This window comes from Leopardus geoffroyi, chromosome A2 (genome assembly GCF_018350155.1).
Source record: "Leopardus geoffroyi isolate Oge1 chromosome A2, O.geoffroyi_Oge1_pat1.0, whole genome shotgun sequence".
Taxonomy (NCBI): Eukaryota; Metazoa; Chordata; class Mammalia; order Carnivora; family Felidae; genus Leopardus; species Leopardus geoffroyi.
The window spans coordinates 153,911,562-153,939,520 of NC_059331.1; the positions used below are offsets into that span (position 1 = coordinate 153,911,562).

General features: G+C 40.3%; 1 protein-coding gene across 1 annotated transcript in view; it reads right to left on the reverse strand.

The window, feature by feature from the left end:
• Positions 1 to 4,971: 4,971 nt before the first annotated feature.
• SVOPL (SVOP like) overlaps positions 4,972 to 27,959 on the reverse strand; it is a 68,168-nt gene continuing 45,180 nt past the window's right edge. The window contains exons 12-15 of the mRNA XM_045495812.1: positions 27,155 to 27,236; positions 18,805 to 18,894; positions 5,523 to 5,636; positions 4,972 to 5,056 (exon numbers count right to left, since the gene is read on the reverse strand). Coding sequence (XP_045351768.1) covers positions 5,045 to 5,056; positions 5,523 to 5,636; positions 18,805 to 18,894; positions 27,155 to 27,236 — 298 coding nt within the window. The 3' untranslated portion in view covers positions 4,972 to 5,044. The remainder of the gene's footprint in view (positions 5,057 to 5,522; positions 5,637 to 18,804; positions 18,895 to 27,154; positions 27,237 to 27,959) is intronic.

Consider the following 27,959-nt stretch of genomic DNA (forward strand, 5'->3'; position numbering starts at 1 on the left):
GGAGGGGTGGCCTTTTTCTGTTCTTGTAAAGACTCAGTTTGTAAGACAAAGAGTTGTTTATAATTCCTCAAAGAGTTGGGTTGCACCCTGAGTGCTATTAAGGAAGGGGATGACCTACCTATCCAACTACTTTATCTTCAATTTGCTCTTTTGTATCTGGGAGATTATCTCCAACTAAGAGAAATCAGAAGATTCCTGTGTTCTTGATTTAGAGCTGTTTATCTTTGGAGCCCTATCTCACAACCAAGATCATGACCTGAGTCAAAATCAACAGTACAATGCTTAACCAACTAAGCCATCCAGGCACCCCATTATTTGGCCAACTTCTGACCATAGGGTACTGATGAGGTTTTGGGGTGATGGTGGGGTTTGGAGCTGACAGTGAAGAAAGAATTCTTGAAGACATCTTTGGTGCAAAAAGGTGATTTTATTAAGGCACAGGGACTGGACCCATGGACCAAAAGAGCTGTGTAGAATGACTAGTTATACACTATGGACTTGCTGGCGATAGAGTCAAAAGGTAAGTTTCCAAGGAGACTTTAATATGCTCAAGACTCACAGATTACTGGAGGCCTAGCTATTATCAAGCTAAGATGGTTTGTCCCTCTAGCAAGGCATTAACATTAAGACAGTAGGGAGTTCCTAGGATTGCCTTTTTCTTGTAAACTGGTGGAGACTCCTACCAGTTTAACTGTTTGGTTATTTTGTCCCTTTCTGGTTTGGGGTAGCCAGCAATGTCCAAGGAATGTCATACATATCCCACCTGGGGTGGGGGAGGGGGGTGCTGGGCAGGGAGGGGGGGAAGGGGAGAAGCTAGCTTGTACTTGGCCTTCAGCCTCCCTTATGCTCCCTCATCAGTACCATGGAGTTCCATTTTTTTTTTTTCAACGTTTTTTTATTTATTTTTGGGACAGAGACAGAGCATGAACGGGGGAGGGGCAGAGAGAGAGGGAGACACAGAATCGGAAACAGGCTCCAGGCTCTGAGCCATCAGCCCAGAGCCCGACGCGGGGCTCGAACTCACGGACCGCGAGATCATGACCTGGCTGAAGTCGGACGCTTAACCGACTGCGCCACCCAGGCACCCCTGGAGTTCCATTTTAAAAAGGTCTTTGAATTACTTTGTCAAGTTTCAATGAGCACAAATAGTAAATATTCCTGGCAATATTGAACCACCCCAGAAGACTCACTCTTCACCAGCTTCAGCCAATTTTCCAAGGATCTCACTTGGTAAGTGTTTCCATTAATTTTAGCTTCCCCTTGGCTGTTTAAGGGAATAACTGATAGTGGTTTACAAGAGAAGCCCTCAGGGTCCCATCAACCCTAGCCTCCGGGGAGGGGGGGTGTGGGGCAGAGGTCCCTCCTTTGAGTAGATAAGGAGGCATTCGGATTTGATAAAATCTTCAACAACAATCTTTTTTCCAGTGTCACAGTTGATTGCACCAATTTGTGGTTCTGTGCTTTAATGGACCCCCCAGGATGGGTGCAACAGGGGAGGCCCAGCTGTTGTCTTAGGTTTCTGGCTTTGGAACTGTTGCAGTTTTAAGGCCACCAAAGTCAAGGACGCTTGTTTATGGCCCACTGGTCTCTTCAGAGTGGAAAGGCAATTCAGGTAATGGATTAGTAGACTGAGTACTCAGGTAAAGGAAGATCGAAGGGGTTGTAGATGTCCCATGGTCTTAGAGTCTTTTAGGTAACTCTTGTGTCTGTTTAACTTCTCGTTAACCTTTTGAATCAGTGAATGTATTTTGGAATTTTGGAGACTTCTACATACCAATTAAAATAGGTATCCCATCCTGGTTGTTGATAAGGGAACCCTTCCTTTCAAGTGCACTTCTAGTCAGAAGATTGAGCTTCCAAGACCACACTTCTTAGACATTAAGTAGGTGGGCTGGAAGGTAAAGCACTCAGTTCTCTGAGACTTGAACATCTTATTCCTTTAAGCCTTGGGTTTCTCTGAGCCAAATTAATACCTAAGAGGGATGTACCGGAAGGTTAGGATTTTGTGGTGTTTTCTATGTACCTTGTTGCACAGAGTTTTTTTTCTTGAGGTTGCTAAGTGACCTAGTGTTTGTTCTGTGACCAATATGTCCTTGCATGGAGTCTGGGCACACTGGCCACTTCAATCTAACATCTTTAAGTGCTCAACCCCCCACCTACCAACTTTGCACCTTTAGCTTCCGAGATTCTTATTAGCAGTGGCTTTTAATAGTCCAACTTGTGCCTATTTCCATTGTGTTGTGCCATTGGTTAGAAGAGGTCAAATTTCTTATTTCCCCACATCTCCCAGAAGTTTATGCAATGGCTATACCTCCAAGCTTTAGGAGTTCCCTAACTGCTGCCTCTCTTTGCAGATTCCCACTATAATTGTCTGGAACCTTTCTGGGAACTATATTTTAATATATACATATTTTTATATATCATCATATATAAATATATATTTTTAAACCTATAGTTTGTTTAGATCAGAGAGCTGCACTCCAAGCCTGGAGTGACTCATCCACAGCCTTTGGTTCTGACTAGAGCAACAGAGAACTCAAAGTGTTTAGCAGGTTCCTTGCCTGTGTGTTTCATCGTCCCACAAGCCATTAGCAGTCAGCTTCAGATTATCCTCTTTGCCAAAATCAGTTAAAAATGATTAAAGAAGAGGGGCACCTGGGTGCCTCAGTCGATTAAGCTTCCAACTTTGGCTCAGGTCATGATCTGATGGTCTGTGGGTTTGAGCCCTGCATTGAGCTCTGTGCTGACAGCTCAGAGCCTGGAGCCTGCTTCAGATTCTGTGTCTCCCTCTCTCTCCGCCCCTCCCCCACTCACACTCTGTCTCTCTCTCCTTCAAAAATAAATAAACATTAAAAAATATATGTTTAAAAAAATGATTTAAGAAGACAACATAGGTGATTCAAACAAACCTTATCTGATGCTTTATGAAGCAGGCAATGTCCACTCCCAAGAGTCCAGAGACCTGCAACCTGGGCCAGAAGGCAGGAAACTTTTATAGGATTAAAAGATAAGGAAGAAAGTAAGCGGCCACAGTTGGCTTGGTGCCAGCTGACTGAACACACTATTTCTGGCCAAGTGGAACATTTACAGGGACATGAAAGTTATCTAAATTTCAGTTTGCTGATTAGGCACCCTGGGCAGGAGCTGCTTCCTCTTGGGCCTAAAAATTTATTTCAGCTATGACCTGTTAGCCAAATTTAACCTATGGCCGTCTTTTCAATAGTCTGAGAGCTAGCAATGCTTTTTACATTTTTAAACGTTACTTAAATGTTTTTACTTATTTCTGAGAGAGTAAGAGCTAACGGGAGGGGGCAGAGAGAGGGAGGGAGAGACAATCCCAAGCAGGATCCACACCGTCAGTGCAGAGCCCAGTGTGGGGCTCAAACTCACGAACTGTGAGATCATGACCTGAGCTGAAATTGAGTTGGACATTGAACCGACTGAACCACCCAGGCACCCCTTTGCATTTTTTAAGGCTAGTGGAGTGTTGGGGGTGTGTGAGAGAGACCATGTTTAGCTCACAGAGTCTTAAATACTGTCTGGCCCTTGACAGGAAGTTTCCTGACTTTAAGCTATTTGTGCCTCTTGTTCAAATAGGGGTGACTTGCACCCTTATGGAAGCAGGGGTATAAACCCTGTCATAGTTTGGTAATACAGTGATACTTGATTCTAGTTGCAGTGAGTTCTTTTTTCCCCTGCAGAGGGGGGATAGGAGGAATTGATGAGCCAAGCCATAGGGTCCCCAGTTTTAGAGGTGTCCACAGTAAGCCTGAATAGCAATCAAAGAATCTAAATGTAAAAGCCTTCGGTGTTTTCTTTCCACACCATACCTAACCTACTAAAGTGATATGCACAGTGTGATGTCCTGCATGAAAGCAGTTGCTTAATAAAGGGGAAATGGTGACATGATGTCAGAGAGCTTGCTGCACTTTCATTTTTTTAAATCTCATGGGAATCAAAGATTCTCCCATAAAGTAATGAAATTAGAATACAAATAGAATGGGAAAAAATAGTGTATTTCCAGCTTCTTCCTAATTATATACAAGACTCATACTCATTTAAGCATATTTTATAAATAAGCAACTTTCATCAAGATGGAGGCAATTTATTTATTTATTTATTTATTTTAATTTTTTTTTTCAACGTTTTTTATTTTATTTTTGGGACAGAGAGAGACAGAGCATGAATGGGGGAGGGGCAGAGAGAGCGGGAGACACAGAATGGGAAACAGGCTCCAGGCTCCGAGCCATCAGCCCAGAGCCTGACGCGGGGCTCGAACTCACGGACTGCGAGATCGTGACCTGGCTGAAGTCGGACGCTTAACCGACTGCGCCACCCAGGCGCCCCAAAATGGAGGCAATTTAAATGCTCGTTTTTGCCGTGAAGTTGGTGACTGTTGTGAAAGGCTTAATGATACAACCCCAAGTTCATGCCTTAGCTACAAAATTTCAGTCCAACTTTTGCTATAAACCTCATGGAAGAATATCAAGTATATATGCGCTTTCTCTGAGAAACTTTACTTCCCCCTGCCCATCTCCCATAGACCTACCTTTCCCATCTTTGAAGTATATTTTTACAAAAGTTCTCTGTAGTCTCCAAAAAAAGACAGGAATATAAAATTAACCCACCTCATTCTCATGTGCCTTATTTTTCAGAAATACATAATCAGTTTCTTAATTACCAAGTAGCATACAGAAATTAAACCAGGTCTTTAAAACTGTGCCACAGGGGCGCCTGGGTGGCGCAGTCGGTTAAGCGTCCGACTTCAGCCAGGTCACGATCTCACGGTCCGTGAGTTCGAGCCCCGCGTCGGGCTCTGGGCTGATGGCTCAGAGCCCGGAGCCTGTTTCCGATTCTGTGTCTCCCTCTCTCTCTGCCCCTCCCCTGTTCTTGCTCTGTCTCTCTCTGTCCCAAAAATAAATAAATGTTGAAACAAAAAATTTAAAAAAAAAAAAAAAAAAAAAAAAAAAATAAAACTGTGCCACAGCTCTTTGTAAACACAAAATGCATTTTTCTTCTCCGGTAGACATTGGTTTGCAGGTCTTCATTTAATTTGCTGGAATAAGAAGTGATTTAGTAGATCAATACATTTAATAAAAAGGCTTCTCCATTCATCCTCAGCTGCCAGACACTAGAAACTAGTAATAGATGATTTCTTAATAAACTTACAATGAATTAAGAGCCTCGCATTTACCTTTGTGTACCTGGTAATGGCAATGGTAGTTTTATAGTTGTTATTTTAGTGGAATACAGACATTATTCAGGGAAAATCACACTACACTATCGTCTTTGAAGAGTTTAGCAAAGGTTTGGAGTGAATAATTGGTTACTCTAGCTTCAGTGCTGCTCAAAGTTACATGCAAGCCAACTTGCATGGATACTCAGGCTTTTTACTCAACACCATTGTGTTAGTACACACTTGGATGTCATGTCTACTTCAAAGAATTTCCATGCTCCAAGGTCATTTCCTTTGGTCAAAAGGTGGTAGCTGAGAATACTTAAGAGATTTCTGCATCACTTACCTGTAGAGCTCGTCCTTTGGTCTCAATGGGGAGAGTAAAGGCAGAAATGGCACATACAATGCAGACTGATGAGAAAAGACACAGGGCCCCCAGGAAGGATGCGCTCATAAGAACCTGCAAGTCACAAGGAATGACTCCATTTATTGTGTCCCAGTCACTTGTCAGCTGATTTTTTTTTATGTCAAAGGGGAAATCATCTCTCCACAGACATGAATGAATGTCTTTTGCAGCCATTCTGTAAATTTATTTGGGCCCAGCTACTGCAGGCATTTTGTGTGATTCTGTGAGCGGGGACTGACATAAGCGTGTACTGGCCAGGTCAGACCTCTCTGCACCCACTCCTCCGGCATCTCCAGAGCAAACCAGTACCTAGGGAAAGTAAAAAGATCTAGTTTTCCCACACTCTCATACCAGTTTTGTTTGCTCAACCTCTAGCTCATTTTATGCAGAACTCCCTCTGCCAAACATCCACTTGTCCCCTTCAGTTCTGACAGGATGAATTAGGGAAAAAGGTTTTGGAGATGTAATCTGTAGTGTCTGGAAAGATGACATGTCTATCTATGTTCATGATGTTTCATGTGTGACAAAACTGGTGTTCATTTTTCCACATTCAGAATGAATTTCTACCAATTTGTACACAACCTTTGGCTGAGATCATGCTGTGTTACTAGCTAGTAACATTACCATTTCCTACATCCATTAACCCAGGGCTGCCTGAAGTTGCAAAACCTAACTGCTCTCCTAGCTAGGACCAGAGGCAACTGCATTTTGGGTTTGGGGGGGTTTTGTTTTGTTTTGTTTTTAGCTTCCCTACAGAGAAACCGTGCTGGGCTTCCTAACAGGGCTCTAGCCACCTAGTAGATGTGAGTGGATAGTCTTCCAGTAAGTTCCTTTCTGCCTAAAGTCAATTTCTCGTGTTTGTAACCAAGAACCCTAATGCCTGATTATAAAAATAATTTGAGAAATCTGTTACCATCTGGATTTCCAGGCCCCCCTTGATGTACTGTATCAAAAAGAAAGATCTGTTCATCTCTACTTCTAAAATCCAGCCCAGAACAGGAACAAAGAGGGACATTACACAGCGATAAAAGGTTTAGTCAATGAGGCAACAATTTTGAAGGTTTACGTACCAAAAAGCTTCAAAATATATTCAGTAAAAACTGAATGGAGATCTAGATAGATCCACATACAGTTGGAAACTTCAAGACTGTCCTCCCTCAACAATTGATAGAACTACTAGGCAGAAAATGGAGGCTATAGAAGAACTTCATGACACCATCAACCAACAGGGTCTAACTGACATTTACAGGACACCTTACCCAACAGCAGCAAAGTACATATTCTTTTCTGCCCCTGCAACATTCACCAAGATAGACCATGTTCTGCGGCATAAAATGAACCTAAAAGATTTAAAATCCTAGAATGTGTTCTAAAAGGGTATCAAACTGAAATAACAGAAATATAACAGCAAAATCTCCACTTCTAATCCATGGGTCAAATCTCAAAAATAAAAACAACAAAGAATATTAAATGTGTGAGACACAACTAATAGGGACAAAAAAAAATAGGAATAAATAAGAAATGTATAGGACGTATATGAAGAAAATTGTAACTAAAGAATATGTAAAATTGAGTAAATCTAGTTCTTAGAAAATTGTGAAAGTATACTTCTCAAAGTCATCTGTAATTCTAATGGATTCTCAATCCAAATTCCAGTAGGATTTTTTTTTTTTTTTTAGTCAATTTAGGGGAAAAAATTGACCCTAAGATTTATTGGAAACAATTAACATGCAAGGAAAATCTGGAAATTTCTGAGAACAAATGCAAGTGAGAGAATCTGAGGGAAGTCACCAGCCTAAGTGGTAATAACGTTCTAACCATGAGCAGTGTGATACTGGTGCCAAAATAGAATCCAGTATGGAAGCGGGGGTTTCCAACATTGGAGTCATGGTAAATCAACTGAGAATAGCCAGACAAAAGGATGATTAGTGGCCCCGGGAACAACTAGCTAGCCATTGTTTTGTTGATTTTTAAAGCTGAATTCTTACCTCAGGCCTTAAGCAGAAATAAATTGTGAAAAGATCAAAGAATTTAATGTTTTAGATGAAAACACCGAAAGCTGTTAAACTGGTAGTATATTGGAAACATTTTTAGAAATAATGCATGAATGATGAAGGCCAATAAACATGATACAAAACATTAACTCTAGAAGTGAAAATACTTGGTAAATTGACTACATAAAAATTTAAAATTTTGCAATATGTAGATATATGTGTAGATAGATGGAGAGTTTGTGTATGTGTGTTTATATATGAGCCTAGGTACATATATACTCACATATATGTACACAGATGTACATAGACAAGTTACAACATTTGATAACTGCTGGTAGCCCATCACCCCTTCCCTCCTATTCTTCCAATTTCCTTTTTTTTTTTTAATGAAACCAGGAAGACAATGACTATAAAACCTAACAAAAATAAAATACATACACACAAAACCCCAACTGCCCTCTCAAGTGTATTGATTCAAAAATTGTAAATAAGTACCAGTAAATAAAACCTAGTGGTTCACTAACAAAACACTGGCTAAGTGGACCCTCACTGCTATCCCCTGCACCACGGTGTGGAAGTTCTCCCCACCCACTCCTGCTCCCTCCCTCATTTGCCCTGCCAGGTGTTCCCCAATAAGTCTCTTGCACATTGAATTCTCTGTTAGCATCAGCTTTCCCAAAGACTGAAACTATTTCAGTAAAATAATTGGATACAAAATCAATATAAAAAATAAATTCAGGAGCACCTGGCTGGCTCAGAGGAGCATGTGACTCTTGATATTGGGGTCATGAGTTCAAACCCCATGTTGGGTACAGAGATTACTTAAATAATAAATAAATGCATTTTCTATATTAAAACATTCAAAAAAATTTTTTAACTTGTATTCTTTTTTGACAGAGTGCAAGTGGGGACAGGCAGAGAGAGAGGGAGACACAGAATTGGAAGCAGTCTCCAGGCTCTGAGCTGCCAACACAGCGCCCGATGCAGGGCTCCAACCCATGAACTGTGAGATCATGACGTGAGATCATGACCTAAGCCGAGAGTAGGACGCTCAACCAACTAAGCCACCCAGGTGTGCCCCTCAAAAAACATTTTGATGCCTACTACATGCCAGGTACTGGAGGAGCTAGAAATACAAAAGATAGTAAAACAAGCCCATATTGTCCTCACAGGGCTTAAAGTGTTGGAAGAGAGAGATTTTGAATAGCCTGGCAAAACAAATTAGCAATTATAATCTGACAATCTGAAGGAAAATTTCAAGGGGTCATAAAAGCTCACAGCAGAGAGACCAGACTTAATTTAAGGCATCAGGGAGGGCTTTCCTGAGCAGAGAATCCTAGCTTACTGGAAGTGGAGACAGGGTGGAAAGGGAGAGGGTTTCCAGTCCATGGGAATAGCAAGTGAGAGAATCCCAGAAGGCGGTAACTGTGGTAATCAACTACAAACACCAGATTGCTTATAGCTAGGTAAATGGGTATGAGCACAAGGTTGGGAGCCTTAGTGGTGGAGTCTTGTAAACCAAGTTGAAGATCTGGGTCTTTGTCTAAGAGGAAGGGCAAGACAATAAAGGATTATAAACAAAAGAACACAGATCAACATAGATACAGGGAGGAGAGGAAGTTGAAGGAGAGTAAGAGCTTGCAGAATAGTAGGGATGCTCTCTTGGCAGCCCAGTGAGGTGAGGGTAGTTTGAACCAGAGTGGTGCAGGTGGTGAAAAAGGAGGGAAGGTGAATTATGCAGGATCTACTAGGAGGCTAAATCCACATGGTTGGGGATTGAATAGTTGGGGAGGGTGAAGGGAGTGAAGACCAGGTTGGAAAGTGACAACATTCACTGATGGGGACTGTGTAAGAGGAATGGGTTTGGGAAAGATATCCTGAGTATGATTTTGAGACATTTGAGTGGAAATGCCCAGGAGGTGATTACATTCATGAATCCGGAGTTCAGAAGAAAGACCTAGTCCAGAGATACAAAGTTGGGATTCATGAGCAAATGACTGGTAACTAAAATCATAAAAATGGGTGAAATCACCTATATGGAGATAGATTATAAAAAGATGAGGGTCTAAAATTGAGCACCGAGAATCCTCAACAATAGAGAAAAAGCAGAGGAATATCAATCACAAGTTGAGAAGGAACAGCTGGAGATGCAGGAGAAAACCCAAAGTGTGCCAGGTGATGGATGCCAAGGGAAGAGGTAGCCATCAGTGTTTACAGTGAGGGAGAAGTCAAGTGTGATGGGAGATTAAAACAAAGTTTGAAATTAGAGACATGGTCATCATCAGAGACACCATCAAGAATCATTTTGGTGGAGTAGGGATGGCTGCAGCAGGTTTGGGGGGCAAGGGAATGAGTGGGGACAGGAAGTGAGGACAGTGTAGGAAAGGAACCCATTCAAGTAGTTTGGCTGGAAAGAGAAGGAAAGAAAGTCAATGGGGGTGAGTTTACCGTTTGTAAGCTATGGAATCCTAAGTACATTAAATGTTGACTTGAGGGGCATCTGGATGGCTCAGTCGGTTAAGCATCCAACTTCAGCTCAGGTCATGATCCCATGGCATGTGAGTTTGAGCCCTGCATCAGGCTCTGTGCTGATAGCTCAGATCCTGGAGCTTGCTTCAGATTTTGTCTCCCTCTCTCTCTGACCCTCCCCCGCTTGTGCTCTGTCTCTCAATTATAAATAAACATTTAAAAAAATTTTTTTAAATAAATGTTGACTGGAAGCATTCCATCTGGAGGGATAGACTAGAATCACAATACAGATGCAATTATAAATTTGAAAAACTCAAGAGGCTCGAATGAAAAACCATCTTGAATGCATTCAGTGAGCTGGCTGTTTGCAAATCAACAGCTTTTCCAAATACAAATAACTTAGAATGCAAGACTAGAATTTATAATGAAAGCAAATAATCTATTCACAATAACAATGAAAAGCCTTAAAATGCCTAAGAATAAATTTAACAAGATATGCAGGAGCTCTTTGAAGAAACACTAACGTGTCAGCAAGGAACAGCATAGAACAAACATTGAACAAATTGACACAAACTCTGCTCTTAGGAAGATAATACCAAGGGGGAAGAAAAGTCCATTTTTTCCTAAATTAATGGATACATTTAATGAATTAATCATTAAAATCTTAATAGGATTTGGACAGGCAAGGGAGGCACATTGTAATTAAATGATTCTGAGGCTTATCTGAGAATTAAAAGAACAATTAGGTGGGGCCTAGGCAGCCAGTTTTGAAAATGTACTATAAATATTCAACTAATAAGAATATGACAATGACGAAACCAGACAGATTAATGGACTAAAATAGGCTAGAAATAGACCAAGAAATTGTGGAAATGTAAGTAAATAGACATTTCTAATCCAGGAGTAAAAAATAGGTTATTAAATCAAGTGTGTAGGGACCACTGGCCTTCCATCTAGGGAATCATAAAGCTGTTTGCTGCATTAGGCCTCCTACTGCCATATCCCAGTGGCCTGGGAGAGGACAAGTCAGGGATTTCTCGATCGGAACCAGGGATGCTTTTAAACACTTTTATATGCATGCTATACTTCAATAAAATGCTTATGAATCCTCTCCCCCAAAATGAGAAGTCCACAGAGTACGGGCAAGGAGATGTGTATTTTCACAATTCTAATCACAGAACACAGAAGTTGTAAAGAAAATACTGATAAATTTGTCTGTGAACTTACAGTTTCTGTACAAAGCAAGGAGAACATAAATAAGAATGAAAAACAAATGGAAAATTGGGACGAATATTGACAATATGCCAGAAAAATGGTTAAAATCCTTCATGTATGAAGGACTCACCAATCAAGGATTTAAAACTGAATTGGAAAATGGGAAGGACCCTGAATGGACAAGCTAAAAAAGATAAAATACCCAATTAAAATGCACAAAGAACATTCAGTTTCATTACTTGTCAAAGAAATGCTAAATATAATAACAGATCATTTATTGCCAGTGAGACTAGCAAATATGACAAAGACTGACAAACCCAGTTGGCAAATCTGTGAAGCAGCAGGACCTTACTCACCAGTGCAACATTCCCAAGGAGAGTTTTAGCATAATGTGTCAAAATGGAAAATGAGCAGACCCCTTGACCTACTTACCATTCCAATTCCTAGGAATTTATCCTAAAGAGATAATCCCAAAATTAGATAAAAATGCAAGCACGAGAATGCTCATTACTGTTATTTATAATAGAAAAATATTCAATAGTCTAGACCTTTAACAATATAGAACCAATAAAGTAATTGGAAATTTACTTTTGGAATATGCATACAAGGGTCTATTTTTCAGCATCAACAGAGAGCTTGACTTTTATTCATATGAAAAAAATGTCTGCAATGTATTGTTGCATACAAAAAGCAGACTACAAAATGTATGTTGTTATCAACCTAAAAAGTTCCCATTCAAGATGGCAACATAGGAGGATCCTGAAAGCACCTCCTCTGTGGACAGACTGAATCTACAGCTAAATAGAAAATCATTTCCTCTGAAAGAAACACAAAAACTAGCCGAGCAACTCCTAAGCATAAGGTAAACAAGAAAAAAATCCACATCAAAACAGTAGGAGAGGCTGAGACACAATCTTGCAATAAACCCCACCCCTGGTGCAGCCACCACAATCAGGAGGGAACTTAGAACTCCAAGCTTCTCCCTGAGGACCTAAGGGTTTGAATCCCGCATCTGGCACCCCAACTTTTAAGACCTGTGCCTGAGAGATGAGCCCCCACAACATCTAGCTTTGAAAGCCAATGAATGGACTTGTATTCATGAGATCCACACAGCCATATCAAACTGAGAAACAGTTCTTAAAGGGCTCACATGAACTCACCTGGCTACCTACCCTTCCCTCCCACCTATCCCCTCTCTCCCTCCCCCACCAACTGCCACCCTCCCACACCCCCACCTAGGGTACAGAGGCAACACACTGAGACACATCCAGTCTTTTTGTGAAAGAGGCCTATTTTCTTCTCTTAAAGCATCACCCTGATAGGCGAGCATCTACTTGAACACACAATGAGGAATTTGCTGAAATATTCTCCAAATATGGAGGCCAGCAGTTGCCAGCTTTACATCCTCCCTCGGCTTTGCTCCAGATCTCTGGTATCTCCAAGGAAGGAGCTCGTGCACATGTCTGGTGTCCTAGTTTTTGTGGCTACTGCCCAGGAGATATCTGATCACCTGTCTCCAATGGCCAGCAGGGCTGAAGTTTATGGGTCCACAGGAATATAACAAGCAAACAGTTCCTGTACTGTAACCAGCTACACTACAGGAGACAGCAGTGGAAAGCCAGCACACAGAAACTCTGTCTGGATTTCTGGAAAAGAGGCCAATTAGCTGATCTTCATAGCTGTAGCCTGTGGTCAGGTATCTAACTACATACACATTTAGGGGCCAACTGTAATCCTCCCCAGACCCTTCAGAGGGTGAGTGCCATATTCTCCCTCTGGCTCACTCCAGGTCACCAGCATCTCCCGGAAAGGAGCTTAAACATACGTCTGCCCCAGTTTTGGTGGCTGCCCCCCAGGGGCACCCCTTGGTCATCTGGTTCTGGTGGCCACCAGAACTTCTATTCATTGGTCCCATAAGACCGCAACAGACAGAAACAGTTGCCAACTGGCTGCCTGCCCTCTGACCCCACCCAGAGCACAGCACAGGCACGGCCGATTGAAACACAGCAAACACACAACCAGTCTTTCTGTAAAGAGGCCGATTCATTTATCTTCAAGGTGTGGCCTGAGGGGCAGACTTCCACTTCAACATACATTTAGGGGCTGACTCCACCACTCTTGTACCAGCTTCACACTTTCCCTCTGCCCCACCCCATAAAGTAGCAAAAAAACAAAACAAAAAAACCCCTACGCTAATCTGTGAATGGATACTCAAAATAAAAAGATGTTAAGTGTGACATCAAAAACATAAAATGGGTAAGTAAAAAAATGGATGCCTACAAATGAGTTCAAACTTAAACTGTCATCAACTTAAAATAGACTGTTGTATCTATAAAAGGTCTTACATAAGCCTCGTGGTTACCACAAAGCAATAACCTAGAGTAGATACACAAAATATTAAAAATCCAAGCAAACCTCTACAGAAAATGATCGAGTCACAAAGGGACAGCAAGAGAAGAAGAACAACAACAAAGCCAGAAAACAATGAATAAAATGGTAGCAAGTGCATACCTATTAATAGTTACTTTAAATGTAGGACTCAATTCTTTAATCAGAAGGCACAGAGTGGCTGCATGGCTACAAAAACAAGACCCATCTCAATGTTGTGTATAAGAGACTTACTTCAGATGTAAAAATGCAAACAGACTCAAAGCAAAGGGATGCAAAATTATATTCCATGCAAATAGAAACAAAAGAAAGCTGCGGTACCTATATTTTATCAGACAAAATAGCCTTTAAGACAAAGACTGTGAAAGACAAAGGCAATACAAAATGATAATGGGATCAATTCAACAAAAATGACATAGCACTTATATTTATGTACCCAACAGAGAGGCACCTAAATATACAAAGCAAATACTAACACACCAACGGGAGAAGCAAGTAGCAATAATATGAGACTTTAATACCACACTTTGATCGATGGATAGATTGTCCAACCAGAAAATCAATAAGGAAACATTGGTCTTAAATGACATGTTAGACCAGATGGACTCAACATATATACAGATTCCATCCAAAAGCAACAGAATACACCTTTTTCTCAAGGATACATGGAATGTTCTCCAGGATAGATAATAAATGTGTTAGACCACAAAACAAGTCTTAATAAATTTAAGAAGACTGAACTCCTATCAAGTACCCTTTGCCCCATTAGTATGAAACTAGAAATTAATTACAAGAAGAAACTGGAAAATTCACAATTATGTTGAAATTGAACAACATGTTACTGAACAGCCAAGGAGTCAAAGAAGAAATCAAAGGAGAAATAAAAAAATACCGTGAGATAAATGAAAATAGAAATGCAACATACTAAAACTTATGGATACATAAAAAGCCATTCTAAGAGGGAAGTTCATAGTGATAAAGCCTATTTCAGGAAATAAGAAAGATCTCAACTAAAAAACTTAACTTTATACCACAAGGACCTAGAAAAAGAACAAATGAAGCCTAAAGTTAATAAAAGGAAATTGGGGCTCAGTCAGTTAAGTGTCTGACTTTGGCTCAGGTCATGATCTCGCAGTTCGTGAGTTCGAGCCCCATATTGGGCTCTGTGCTGAGCTCAGAGCCTAGAACGTGCTTCAGGCTCTGTGTCCCTCTCTCTCTGCTTCTCCCCACTCTCACTCTGTCTCTCTCTCTCTCTCAAAAATAAATACACATTAAAAAAAAATGGAATGTAGGAAATAACAATGATCAAAGTGGAAATGGACACTAAAGAGACAATAGAAAAGATCAATAAAACTAAGAGCTATTTTGGTAAAAAAAAAAAAAAAAAAAAAAAAGACAATCCTTCAGCTAGACTCACCAAGAAGAGAGAGGACTCAAATCAGAAATGAAAGAGGAAATGTTACAACTAATGCCACAGAAATACAAAGGATTATAACAGACTATTATGAACAATTATATCAACAAATTGGACAACTTAGAAGAAATGGACAAATTCCCAGAAATATACCATCTACTAAGACTGAATCATGAAGAAATAGAAAATGTGGGTGTGCCTGGGTGGCTCAGTCAGTTAAGCACCTGACTCTTCATTTCAGCTGAGGTCATGTCACGGTTCATGAGATCAAGCCTCATATTAGTCTCTGTGCTGACAACATGGAGCCTGCTTGGGATCCTCTCTCTGCCCCTCTCCTGCTCATGCTCTCTCTTTCTGAATATAAATAAATAAACCTTAAAAAAAAATAGAAAATCTGAACAGGTAAATTACTAGTAAGGAGATTAAATCAGTAATCAAAAAATTCCCAACAAACCCAAGACCAAGACCATTGGCTACACTGGTAAATTCTGCCAAACATTTAAAGAAGCAATACCAATCCTTCTCAAATTCCTTCAAAACATATAAGAGGGAACACTTCCAAACTCATTTTACAAGGCCAGCATTACCCTGATACCTAAGCCAAAATCTTTAATGTTTATTTATTTATTTTCCCCTGGGTGAACAGGGGAGGGGCAGAGAAACAGGGAGAGACAGGATCCCAAACAGGTGCCCCTAGACCACTATCTTAAATCATACACAAAAATCAACTCAACTCAACCTATCACAAAATTCATCATGTCACCTCCCTGCTTAAAACCCTTCAATTATTTCCCACTACTCCTCAGAAAAAAATCCCATCTCCTCAATATGCCTGTCAGGCACTTTCTCTCCCTGCACATCTCTCCCTTAACTCAGCACAGCTATTTTCTGTTCCTGGAACACCCCAGTCTCGGCCGCATCTCCAGGCCCTTGCACCACCAGGCATCCTACTTGAAATGCTATTTCTCTTTGTAAGTTGTCAACTTCTCATATTCCAGGTTTCAACTCCATTGTCACCTTCCCCGAGAGGTTTTGCCTGCCACCCCTTCGATTATCAAATTACCTCCACAGCACTTGTATCATCTGAAATGATCATAATTATTTCATATTTGTAAATTCCCAAATTGAAAGGAAGCCTCTCGAGAGCAAGAATCTTGGGGTGGGTGTTCTGCCAAGCGTTAACAGTAGGCTTTCCCTGGAAAAGTCCCACAGCTACCATATGCTAATTTCCATACTACACTACCACCAAGGGTAATTTCAAGGTCCACCGTGACCACAACCAGCTTGTAAAATTTCCTGAAAACTTAACAGTTCACTTTCACAAGCCAGGGCAGGCCAGCTCCAGCCCCACCACTGGAAACTTGTCTGGCTTATTCACTGCTACAAATAAATAAAACTAGAACAATGCCAGGCACAGAGCCAAGTGTGTAGTAACTGGTGATGGGGTGTTGAGTTGGAATAAAATAAGTCTCAATTCTGTCAGATATAGATGGTAGCTAGTTGAGTCCTTTTTTTTTTTTTTTTTTTTTTTTTTGCCAGCTACCAAACTGTTTCTAGAATTTGCAGACGATTATTTTGGAGTCAGCTTGTTGAGTGGGTCATTACAAGAGGTTCCTAAGTGAGGAGCAACAGGAGGAGGAAGAGGAGGAGGCAAGAGTGAGGGGAGTGAAAAGGGAAGGGGGAAGAGGAAGAATTAAGTGCAAGTAAAGCTTGTCTCCTGGTTGGTATTTTCCCTGTTGATGGCCATGCTTCTCAGCAGGAGGTCCACAGACCAATCCCATCAGCTTTGCTCTGGGGACTTGTTACAACTACTGTAGTGGTCCCACAGACCAGCATCTATCTCTGGCCGGAATCTAGCAATCTTCTTGTTACCTAGTTACTCGTAATTCTGACACACACTGAAGTTTGAGAACCACGTCCAAGGGAAGGCTGACAGATTATGAGCTCATTAGAGCGACACGAAGACCTCCCTGGAAGCAGCTCAGCCCACCCCAAATGCAGGCACATACCCTAGGAGTGGATTCTAACTTCCCATTCCAGATCTGTTAAGAAAGCAAAACATTCCAATTGTATCGTGATTGGAATACCGACTTAAAAGTATTTTTGTGATTGAGAAACATTTGTTTGAATATTTAGCATTTTGGCCTTATTAGTGATCATTGTTACTATTAGGTAGCATTAATTATTTACTATGTGTCATAGTGCTTTCCATGTGTTAATCTCATTTGATGCTCAGAAGAAATCTATGTGGTAGGTGCTATCATTGATCTTTATTTTACAAATGAGGGGGGCAGATATAGAGACAAGTGACTTAACTATAAAAAGTTGTGACCCTCTGGCTGCAGGACGCTAAGCAGACCAGAGCCTTATGGCCCCAGAAGACTCAGTCCCAGTAGGCAATCTTTCCTGGTCCACAAAACCACTAAAAGCCATGTGGTCTCTAGGGTAAATACCCACAAATACCCAGAAAACCTCTTTCAAGTGGTTGAAAAACAGACTCAATTTCTAATGAAAGCTTGGAAAATAAACTATACCTTGGCCTGATCATCCAGAAACAGGATTAATAATTTACTTCTGTGTTTCACCACTATGTTCTTTTCTGAAAATTGTGAAGTCGTCAGTATAACAGAACTTTGAAAATCACTAGACAAAAGCTGCCCTCATTTTTCCTTAAGATGAGTGGAAAAAGCACTCCCAAAATAGCTAAAAACACACAAACAATTTTATAGCAAATACACGAGACAGACTGCTCAGCCAGCAACAACCTCCTTTCTTTGAAAACTGCATTTCCCCCAGCTGCATTTGTAGGTAACCTTGACTCCTGGTCACAACTGATTTAGCTCAAGTATGAACATCTGACCAGACTTGACTAGTGACAGTCCCTTTTTATGGATGCAGAGAGAGTGCATCAGTGGCTGGATCTAAGGGTCTACGTTTGAGATTCATGGGATGGCCTTGTACACAGGCAAGCATAGTACTGGTCTTCAGGGAGAGTGGGGTAAATCCTGAATGCTCAGAAAGGCAAAGGAGTGACTATGGGCCCAGATGGACATGAGGAGGAGAGGGCCTGAGTCCCTGTTACCACCGCTGCCTGGATCAGACTCTCCCAGGGCCTAGCCTCACTCCTGCCTTTTTGCTGCAGTCAGCTTGGGTGGATTTCCATTTCTGTGGCCAAAAGAGAAGGACCAGTGCAGATGAGCCAGCTGTTTAGCCCTCTGAAGAAACATTACCATGTGTAGCACCATATCTGTCTATATCCTTCCTCAAACAAGGGTCCATCCATGATTCCAGGCCACCTTTGGATTTTTATCCCAGTCTGCACTAGGTTTGCCCTAGCACTAGACTTATGCTGCCCACAAATGCCTCCGGGAACTTCTATAGTCTGTTTTTCAGTTGTGCCCCAGAATAGGGTCAGGGTTCAAACCAACTGTCATTCAACTGCTCAAGCTCCTCGCATCCTCCATTTCTTTTCTATCTTCCCACAACAATGCCCCACAAAATTCAAACCCTGCATGAGATGAAATACAGTTTATTGACCAGCTACAAGCCTGGAAGCTTTTACTTAGCCTCTCTCCCTAACCCATATTCACCAAACAATGGGAAAACAGCAACTCAAGAAAAATCATTAAGTAAACAGAAATCCCTGATTAAACCCTTAACTTGAAAGGACGTGGAATGCATCTTTCCCCATCTACTTTAGACTTCTTCCCCCGCCCCCCCTACAAAAACTCCTGGACTGTACCTGGGATATAAATGGTGCCACCATTGCACCAATGCGACACAGGGAGCCGCTGGTCCCCATCCCCAAAGCACGCATCGTTGTGGGATAGACCTGGAGAGAGGAGCATAAGAAGCATCAGTTAGCTTGGACTTTTTCCTTCCCAAGTCCCCTTCCCTTCCTCCCCTTGCCAAGCTTTGGTATATATCAAATACAAGACTTTTTTTTTCTTTTCTTTCTTTTTTTGGTTTTTGTTTTGAGAGAAAGCATGTGCTCATGAGCAAAGGAGAGGCAGAGAGAGAGGGAGAGAGAATCTTAAGGAGACTCCACACTCAGTATGGAACACATCGTGGGGCTTGATCTCACAATGGTGAGATCATGACCTGAGCCAAAATTAAAGAGTTGGACACTTAACTGACTGAGCCACCCAGATGCCCCTCAAATACCAGATATTCTATACAGATATATAGGATATGAGATACAGGACATGTGTGTTCTCAGGCATACAACTTTGCATTCTTAAATATTAGAGAAACGATAAACACTTAGCAATTATCCTTTAAATGACCAAATTCCAAAATATGTTTAATTGAATATTCCAAGTATAATTTCAAAAAGGTAAGCTTTGGAATCAAAAAGAAGGTTTCCATTTTAAAACTATAAATGTATAAAGTGGTTCTACTAATGGGGTGCTGGGGTGGCTCAGTCGGTTAAATGTCCGACTTCACTCAGGTCATGATCTCGCGGTCTGTGAGTTCGAGCCCCACATCAGGCTCTGTGCTGACAGCTCAGAGCCTGGAGCCTCCTTCGGATTCGGTGTTTCGCTCTCTCTCTGTCCCTTCCCTGCTTGCACTCCCCCTCTCACTCAAACATTTAAAAAATAAATAAATGGGGTGCCTGGGTGACTCAGTCCGTTGAGCATCCGACTTCGACTCAGGTCATGATCTCGCGGTGAGTTTGAGCCCTGCGTCAGGCTCTGTGCTGACAGCTCAGAGCCTGGAGCCTGTTTCGGATTCTGTGTCTCCCTCTCTCTCTGCCCCTCCCCCACTCATGCTCTATCTCTCTGTAAAACATTAAAAAAAATTGTTTTAATAAATAAATAAAAAATAAAGTGGTTCTACTGAAGGGAAAGAAAATCCTCCCCAAATAATGATTCATTGAAACCTTTAATACAGATACAGTGAAAAGACTTGACCAGTGTGCCAGGTACATGCTATACCATTCATCACATTCTTGTTGCAGAATTTTATGTCCTGGGGCCCCTGGCTGGCTCAATGAGTAGAGCACACAACTCTTAATCTCAGGGATCTGAGTTCAAGCCCCATGTTGGGCGTGGAACATACTTAAAAGAAAAAAAGAATCTTATGGCATAATCTACTTTTTTGATGCAACTTTATTACATTTATAATAAAACTTCATTAATCTGGACTTTATTAATTCCAAATTCTTATAGGAACTGGCAAAAGTAAGCAAATGGTATTTAACACATTATAGGGAGAATACTTAATCTAAGAATGGTTTTTCAAAACTCAAGAATTTTCTCTCAAAGCTATACAATACCAGTAGTTTTTATTTCATTCACTAAAGCAAAGCACATAGCCCCTTTCCTCAGTCATATTTTGTTAAGTAGCATCTGTCAAATACAAAATCAAGAAGCTTTCTGGCCTAGCTGAAACCACCGTTTTTGTAAGAGAAGGTCTAGGAGTTGAGTGCCTTTTTTGGAAGCTTTTTTCTTTTTCTGGAAAATGAGGCTGAAAATAACTAAAAATAATGGATTCAGATACATGGTGACGATATCAGAGCAATGAAAATGAAGTCTTTTTTACATGTTTTGACAATTCTGGGTGGGACAATAGAAGATAATCATCTTCAGGTATATACTTTTGATTTTTTTAGACAACAAGTATCACAAAGATTACTCAGAAATGACCTTCATGTTTTGACAATTCCGGGTGGGATAATAGAAGATAATCATCTTCAGGTATATACCTTTGATTTTTTTAGACAACAAGTATCACAAAGATTACTCAGAAATGACCTTCATGTTTTGACAATTCCGGGTGGGATAATAGAAGATAATCATCTTCAGGTATATACCTTTGATTTTTTTAGACAACAAGTATCACAAAGATTACTCAGAAATGACCTTTTAAATCAATTTGCCCCAAAATACGTTAAGTTGAATATTTCAAATATAACTTTAGAAACACACTGTATTACTCATGTCAAATATGCCAGTTTCCTATTTTTATCTGTATGGGGAGAAAAGAGTATTCTTCACTGTGGCTTTAACGGTTTTGACATGCCATATCTATAATCTGAACAAAGAGACTTTTGCATTTCCTGAGATGAAGATAAACATAGCTTCCCCCTGCACTCTGCCTGTACTGCCCTCCTTGGGTAAGTGTACCTCAGTCCTAAGGTAGCAGGGTCCTCCCCAGAAGACTAGCACAAATCCCCATCCACACCACATCTCCCAACCAGGGAGTTTTTCAAGGCTTCAGTTCTAGTGAAGCAGCATCAGGTCTCATTTAACAAGCAGACCAGAGCACAGCTAGTTAAACTCACCACATTCTGGCAAAGGTCCAAACACTGCCCATAGCAGGCAAGCAGAGCCTCTCCAGATGACTGGCCTGAGGGACAGAGCAACCAAAACACAACAGCAGAGTGCACACAACAAACACCAGAGTCACTCACTTACTGAAGCACCAGGCCTGGACACCATATGACCTCTTCTTCACAAAGCCATTACTCTGAACAACAGGAAGGATAACTGGCCTTTCTAATGCACAGAGGAAGGCAGAGATTTGGACAAAAATGCCAAGATGGAGGAATTCATCCCAAATGAAACAATAAGATAAGGTCATGGCCAGATATCTAAGTGAAACAGATATAGGTAACATGCCTGATGAAGAATTTAGCAATGATTCTAAGGATAGTCACTGGGCTTGAGAAAAGAATGGAAGACTTAAGGGAGGCCATTACCACAGAGATACAAGAATTAAAGAAGAATCAGAGATGAAAAATGCCATAATTGATACTGGGAACCGACTGGATGCAAGAACTCAAGGGTGGAAAAAGCAGAGGAAGGAGTAAGTGACACAGAAGAAAAAATTGAAAACAATGAAGTTGAATAAAATGGACAGAAAGAAGAATTATGAAACACAAGAATAGACTTAGTGAACTCAGTGACTCCATCAAACATAATAACATTCCTAGTATAGGAGTCCCAGAAGAAGAGAGAACAAGAGACTGAAAATTTATTTGAGGAAATAGCTGAAAACTTCCCTCACCTGAGGAAGGAAAAAGACATCCAGGCCCAGGAGGCACAGAGAACTCCTGTCAAAATCAACAAACACATTGCAGCAACTTCTTACTCAACACATCTCCCGAGGCAAGGGAAACAAAAGCAAAAATGAACTATTGGGACCTCATCGTGATAAAAAGCTTCTGCACGGCAAAGGAAACAATCAGTAAAACTAAAAGGCAACGACAGAATGGGAGAAGATATTTGCAAACGACATATCAGATAAAGAGTTAGTCCAAAATCTATAAAGAACTTATCAGACTCAACACCCAAAAAACAAATAATCCAGTGAAGAAATGGACAAAAGACATGACTAGACACTTCTCCAAAGAAGACATCCAGATGGCCAACCGACACGTGAAAAAATGCTCAACATCACTCATCATCAGGGAAATACTAATCAAAACCACAATGAGATGTCACCTCATACCTGTCAGGATGGATAACATTAACAACTCAGGCAACAACAGATGTTGGCAAGGATGTAGAGAAAGAGGATCTCTTTTACACTGCTGGTGGGAATGCAAAATGATGCAGCCACTCTGGAAAACAGTATAGAGGTTCCTCAAAAAAATTAAAAAATACCCTACGGCCCAGCAATTGCACTAGTAGGCATTTATCCACGGGATACAGGTGTGCTGTTTTGAAGGGACACATGCACCCCCATGTTTATAGCAGCACTATCAACAATAGCCAAAGTATGGAAAGAGCCCAAATGTCCAGCCATGGATGAATGGATAAAGAAGATGTGGTATATATATACAATGGAGTATTACTCAGCAATCAAAAAGAATGAAATCTTGCCATTTGCAACTACGTGGATGGAACCGGAGGGTATTATGCTAAGTGAAATTAGTCAGAGAAAGACAAATATCATATGTCTTCACTTATATGAGGACTTTAAGAGACAAAACAGATGAACATATGGGAAGGGAAACAAATATAATATAAAAACAGGGAGAAGGACAAAACATAAGAGATTCTTAAAGATAGAGAACAGAGGGTTGCTGGAGGGGTTGTAGGAGGGGGGATGGGCTAAATGGGTAAGGGGCATTAAGGAATCTATTCCTGAAATCATTGTTGCATCATATGCTAACTTGGCTATAAATTTTTAAAATAATAAATAAATAAATAAATAAATAAATAAATAAATAAAATGTGAGGAGAAAAACAATAACAGGGACCAACAATGGTAAGAACACGGATGAATCACCTGTCAACCTGTGCTGATTGACATTAGACTGGCTACAAATGTTGTTTTACAAGTTAAGGGCAAAGTAACCTCTAGGGTCATATGCTCATGCTTCTTTAGATTATTTGCCTTCTCCAGGTACATCTCTGAAGGTGTGCAAATGCATGTCAAGAGAGCTTTAACAAGTTAGAGTCCAAATTCTGGAATTGCTGCCCTAAAGGGATTTAGATTATCTGAATTTATTCTATGAGAAAAAGGAAACTTTAACAATTCCAAAACGTCAAAACAAAAATTTGTAATTCTCCTCTATCTGACCACCCTTATAAACTTTTTAAATAATGCTTCCTACTCTGCTTCTATCACTATTGTTTTTTCCCTCTTTTTGTTTTTTTTTTTTCCTTATGGCACTTATTACCTGACAAGTAGATTTGCGTATTGTCTGTCCCCCACCCCACTAGAATCTAAGTTTTTTGAGAATAGGGATATCTTATGTTCACTGCTGTACCCCCAACATATGGGGAGAAGGTATCAATAAATGAACGAATCTAATCAAACATCTATCTAAGGTGATTCAGTAAACATTTCTTAGGTGCATTAGTAAGTAAAGGGATAACTAAGGCTAAAAAGAAAGAAAGAGGCACATTAATTTACCACCTATAATAGGACTTTAATAAATGTTAGCCAACAATATCATCATTTTTATTATTACATGTCCATGATTTTAGATGACATACGACCTTGGAGACAATATCTTGGAGCTTCCTCTTGGCCATGGGACAAAATCCTGACTTTGACTCTCTCCCATCAAGACTATATACACATTCATTCTTTGTTTAGACAGGAAAGGAAAAAACCTGATGAAAAGGAACATGAAGGCAGTCATAAGAAGATAGAAGCTTTATTAACACCAGGATTCCTGATCATGAAGAATCAAAAAGGTGGGGACTGATTAACCAATTTGTTTCAGAGAACATTTTGAGGTTTTAGTTTCTTTCAATAACACACACTATGTATCTGTCAGATGTGAAAAAAAAAATCAACAAAAGCAGGCCAATACCAAGACATATTGCAGTTAAATTTGCAAAATAGAGTGTTAAAGAAAAAATCCTAAAAAGCAGCAAGACAAAAGAAGTTCCTAACTTACAATGAAAGACCCATAAAGCTAGCTGCAGATCTCTCCATAGAAACCTGGCAAGCCAGAAGGGAGTAGCATGATATATTCAAAGTGCTGAATGGAAAAATTTGCTGCCAAGAATACACTATCCAGCAAGGCTATGATTCAGAATAGAAAGAGAGATAAAGAGTTTCCCAGACAAACAAAAACTAAAGGACTTTGTGACCACTAAACCAGCCCTGAAAGAAATATTAAAGGGGACTATTTGAGTGAAAAGGAGAGACCAAAAGTGACAAAGACAAGACAGGAACAGAGAAAACTCCAGAAACAACCATAATACAAGTAATAAAATGGCACTAAATGCATATCAACAATTCCGCTGAATGTAAATGGACTAAAGACTCTAATCAAAAGACACAGGGTGTCAGTGGTGCCTAGGTGGCTCAGTTGGTTAAGCTTCTGACTCTTGGTTTTGGATCAGGTCATGTTCTCATGGTTTCTTGAGTTCAGGCCCCAAGCCAGACTCTGTGCTGGCAGCACACAGCCTGCCTGGGATTCTCTGTCTCCTCTCTCTCTGACCCTTCCCTACTCATACTGTCTTGGTCTCCCTCAAAAACAAATAAACTTAAAAAAAATACATATGGTGTCAGAATGGATAAAAAAAAAAAAAAAAAAAAAAAAAAAACTAGACCCATCTATAAACCTATAAGAGACTCATTTTAGACCTCAAGATACCTGCGGATTCAAAGTGAGGGGTAAACATTTATCATACAAATGGATATCAAAAGAAAGATGGAGTAGCAATATTTATTTCACACTAACTAGATTTTAAACCAAAGACTATAACAAGAGATGAAGGGCACTATATCATAAAAAAAGGGGACAATCCAACAAGAAGATCTAACAGTTGTAAATATTTATGCCCACAAAAGTGGAAGCACCCAAATATATAAAACAATAACAAATATCAAGGAGCACGTTGATAATAACACAATAATAGTAGCAGACTTCAACACCACACTTATATGAACGGACAGATCACCTAAGCAGAAAATCAACAAGGAAACAATGGCTTTGAATGACACACTGGACCAGATTCAAAATATTTCATCCTAGAGCAACACAATACACATTCTTTTCAAGTGCACACGGATCATTCTCCAGAAGAGATCACATATTGGTCACAAATCAGGCCTCAACAATACAAAAAGACTGAGATCCTAACATGCAAATTTTATGATCACAACACCATGAAACTGGAAGAAGAAATTTGGAAACACCATAAATACACAGAAATTAAACAACATGCTACTAAAGAATGAATGGGTCCACAAGGAAATCAAAGAAAAAACAAAAATACATGACACCAAATGAATATAAAAACACAATGGTCCAAAGTCTTTGGGATGCAGTAAAGTGGTCGTTGGAGAGAAGTATATAGCAATACAGGGCTATTATACATCAAAAAGCAAGAAAAATCTCAAACAACCTAAACTTACACCTAAAGGAACTAGAAAAAGAACAAGAAATGAAGCCAAAACCCAGCAAACTGATGTAGCCACTGTAGAAAACAATATGGAAGTTCCTCAAAAAGTTAAAAATGGAACTTCCCTATGATCCAGAAATTGCACTACTAGGTACTTATTCAGAGAATACAAAAATATTGATTTAAAGGGGCACATGCACCCCAATGTTTATAGCAGTGCTATCAACAGTAGCCAAGTTATGGAAAAAACCCAAATGTCCACTGACTGAAGGAGATAAAGAAGATATGGTGTGTGTATATATAGATATATACACACACAATGGGATATTACTCAGCCATAGAAAAGACTGAAATCTTGTCATTAGCAATGACATGGATGGAGCTACAGAGTATTATGCTTAAGTGAAATAAGTCCATCAGAAAAACAAATACTATATGATTTCACTCTTATGTAGAATTTAACAGAGCAAACGAGCAAAGAGAGAGAGGCAAACCAAAAAATAGACACTTAACTATAGAGAACAAATTGATGGTTACAGATGGGAGGTGGAGGGGGGGGATGGGTGAAATAGATGATAGGGATTAAGGAGTGCACTTGTTGGGATAAACAATGGGTGATGTATTGAGGTGTTGAATCACTATATTATATACCTGAAACTATTTTTATACTGTATGTTAACTAACTGGAATTTAAATAAAAACTTGGAAAGACAGAAAAGAAAATGAGCACAGCTTTACCAGTTCCTGTAGTGCAATTTTCTCTAGCTCAATGAAGGACAACACCAGTTAAAATACGGTAGAATTTCCTGTTCAGATATTGTTTATTTCTAGGAATACTAGCTCTTCAGTATGGGTGTTTATGAGGAAATTCTCAAGCTTCTTTAGGTAGTACCTTGCATAAAATAGATGTATTAATTTAATAAATTCATAAAGAATATCATATTCGAATTTAAGCTATTTCTATTTTATTCAAACTTAAGCTACATGTTGCAAGTAACAGATGGATGAAAAATAGCATAGTGCTAGGACAATAAGTTGTTTTTTACATGTGTCACAAGAAAGGCAGGTCTTAAATTTCTTCTTAGAGACTGGCTTGCACTAGACTTTATGGAGCAGAGGAAGCTATCAAATAAACCTCCTGGTATCATTTTTAGGAGGTATTTTTAGAAAATCATTCAAAGTCAAAAGAAGCTAGGATGCATTGTCTGTGGACAGAGACCCTCAGTAGCTCATCTTGCATGCCTTGGTGTACCCAAGCCCCTCCCAACAACTGACCTCAGCAGTGTAAATATAGATGGTGTTGAAGTTGGCTGCCACCAAAGCCCTCAGCATGAACAGGAAGCCAATCAGGCCAGCACTAGGAAACAAGATGCCAGAGAAGTTAGGAAAGGCAGTATGGAGGGCCTTCCATGGCCCTGACAAGTGCTCACATTACATAGCTGAGCATTACAGGTGTTAACACACGCCTACAGATAACCAAGTCCCAGGAGGTGCTGCTTCTCAACTGGCCTGATTGTGGGGTCCTCAAGTAAATGCCTGACTCCAACCTTTAACCCAACTTCCTGTCCCCCTGTCCCTGAAGTGGGCAATTCCAGCTTGCCCCCCAATCCCAGATTAGCACATCTTCTGCCACCACCCTCCAAAACCAATGCAGTTCGCAGAACGATACATACTATAATTGAGGACATTTAAGGATTGCAAATTAATAGTGAAATAAGTTTTTATGTCACAGGTATATTACCTGTTTCCCTGAAGTATCTTAATAATGGTCCGGGAAATTTGGTAAACAATTACAGTCCTGAGATTCCAGGAAGCTTTGCATAAAGATCCTAAGTATCCAGGGGCGCCTGGGTGGCGCAGTCGGTTAAGCGTCCGACTTCAGCCAGGTCACGATCTTGCGGTCCGTGAGTTCGAGCCCCGCGTCAGGCTCTGGGCTGATGGCTCAGAGCCTGGAGCCTGTTTCCGATTCTGTGTCTCCCTCTCTCTCTGCCCCTCCCCCGTTCATACTCTGTCTCTCTCTGTCCCAAAAATAAATAAACGTTGAAAAAAAAAAATTAAAAAAAAAAAAAAAAAAAAAAAA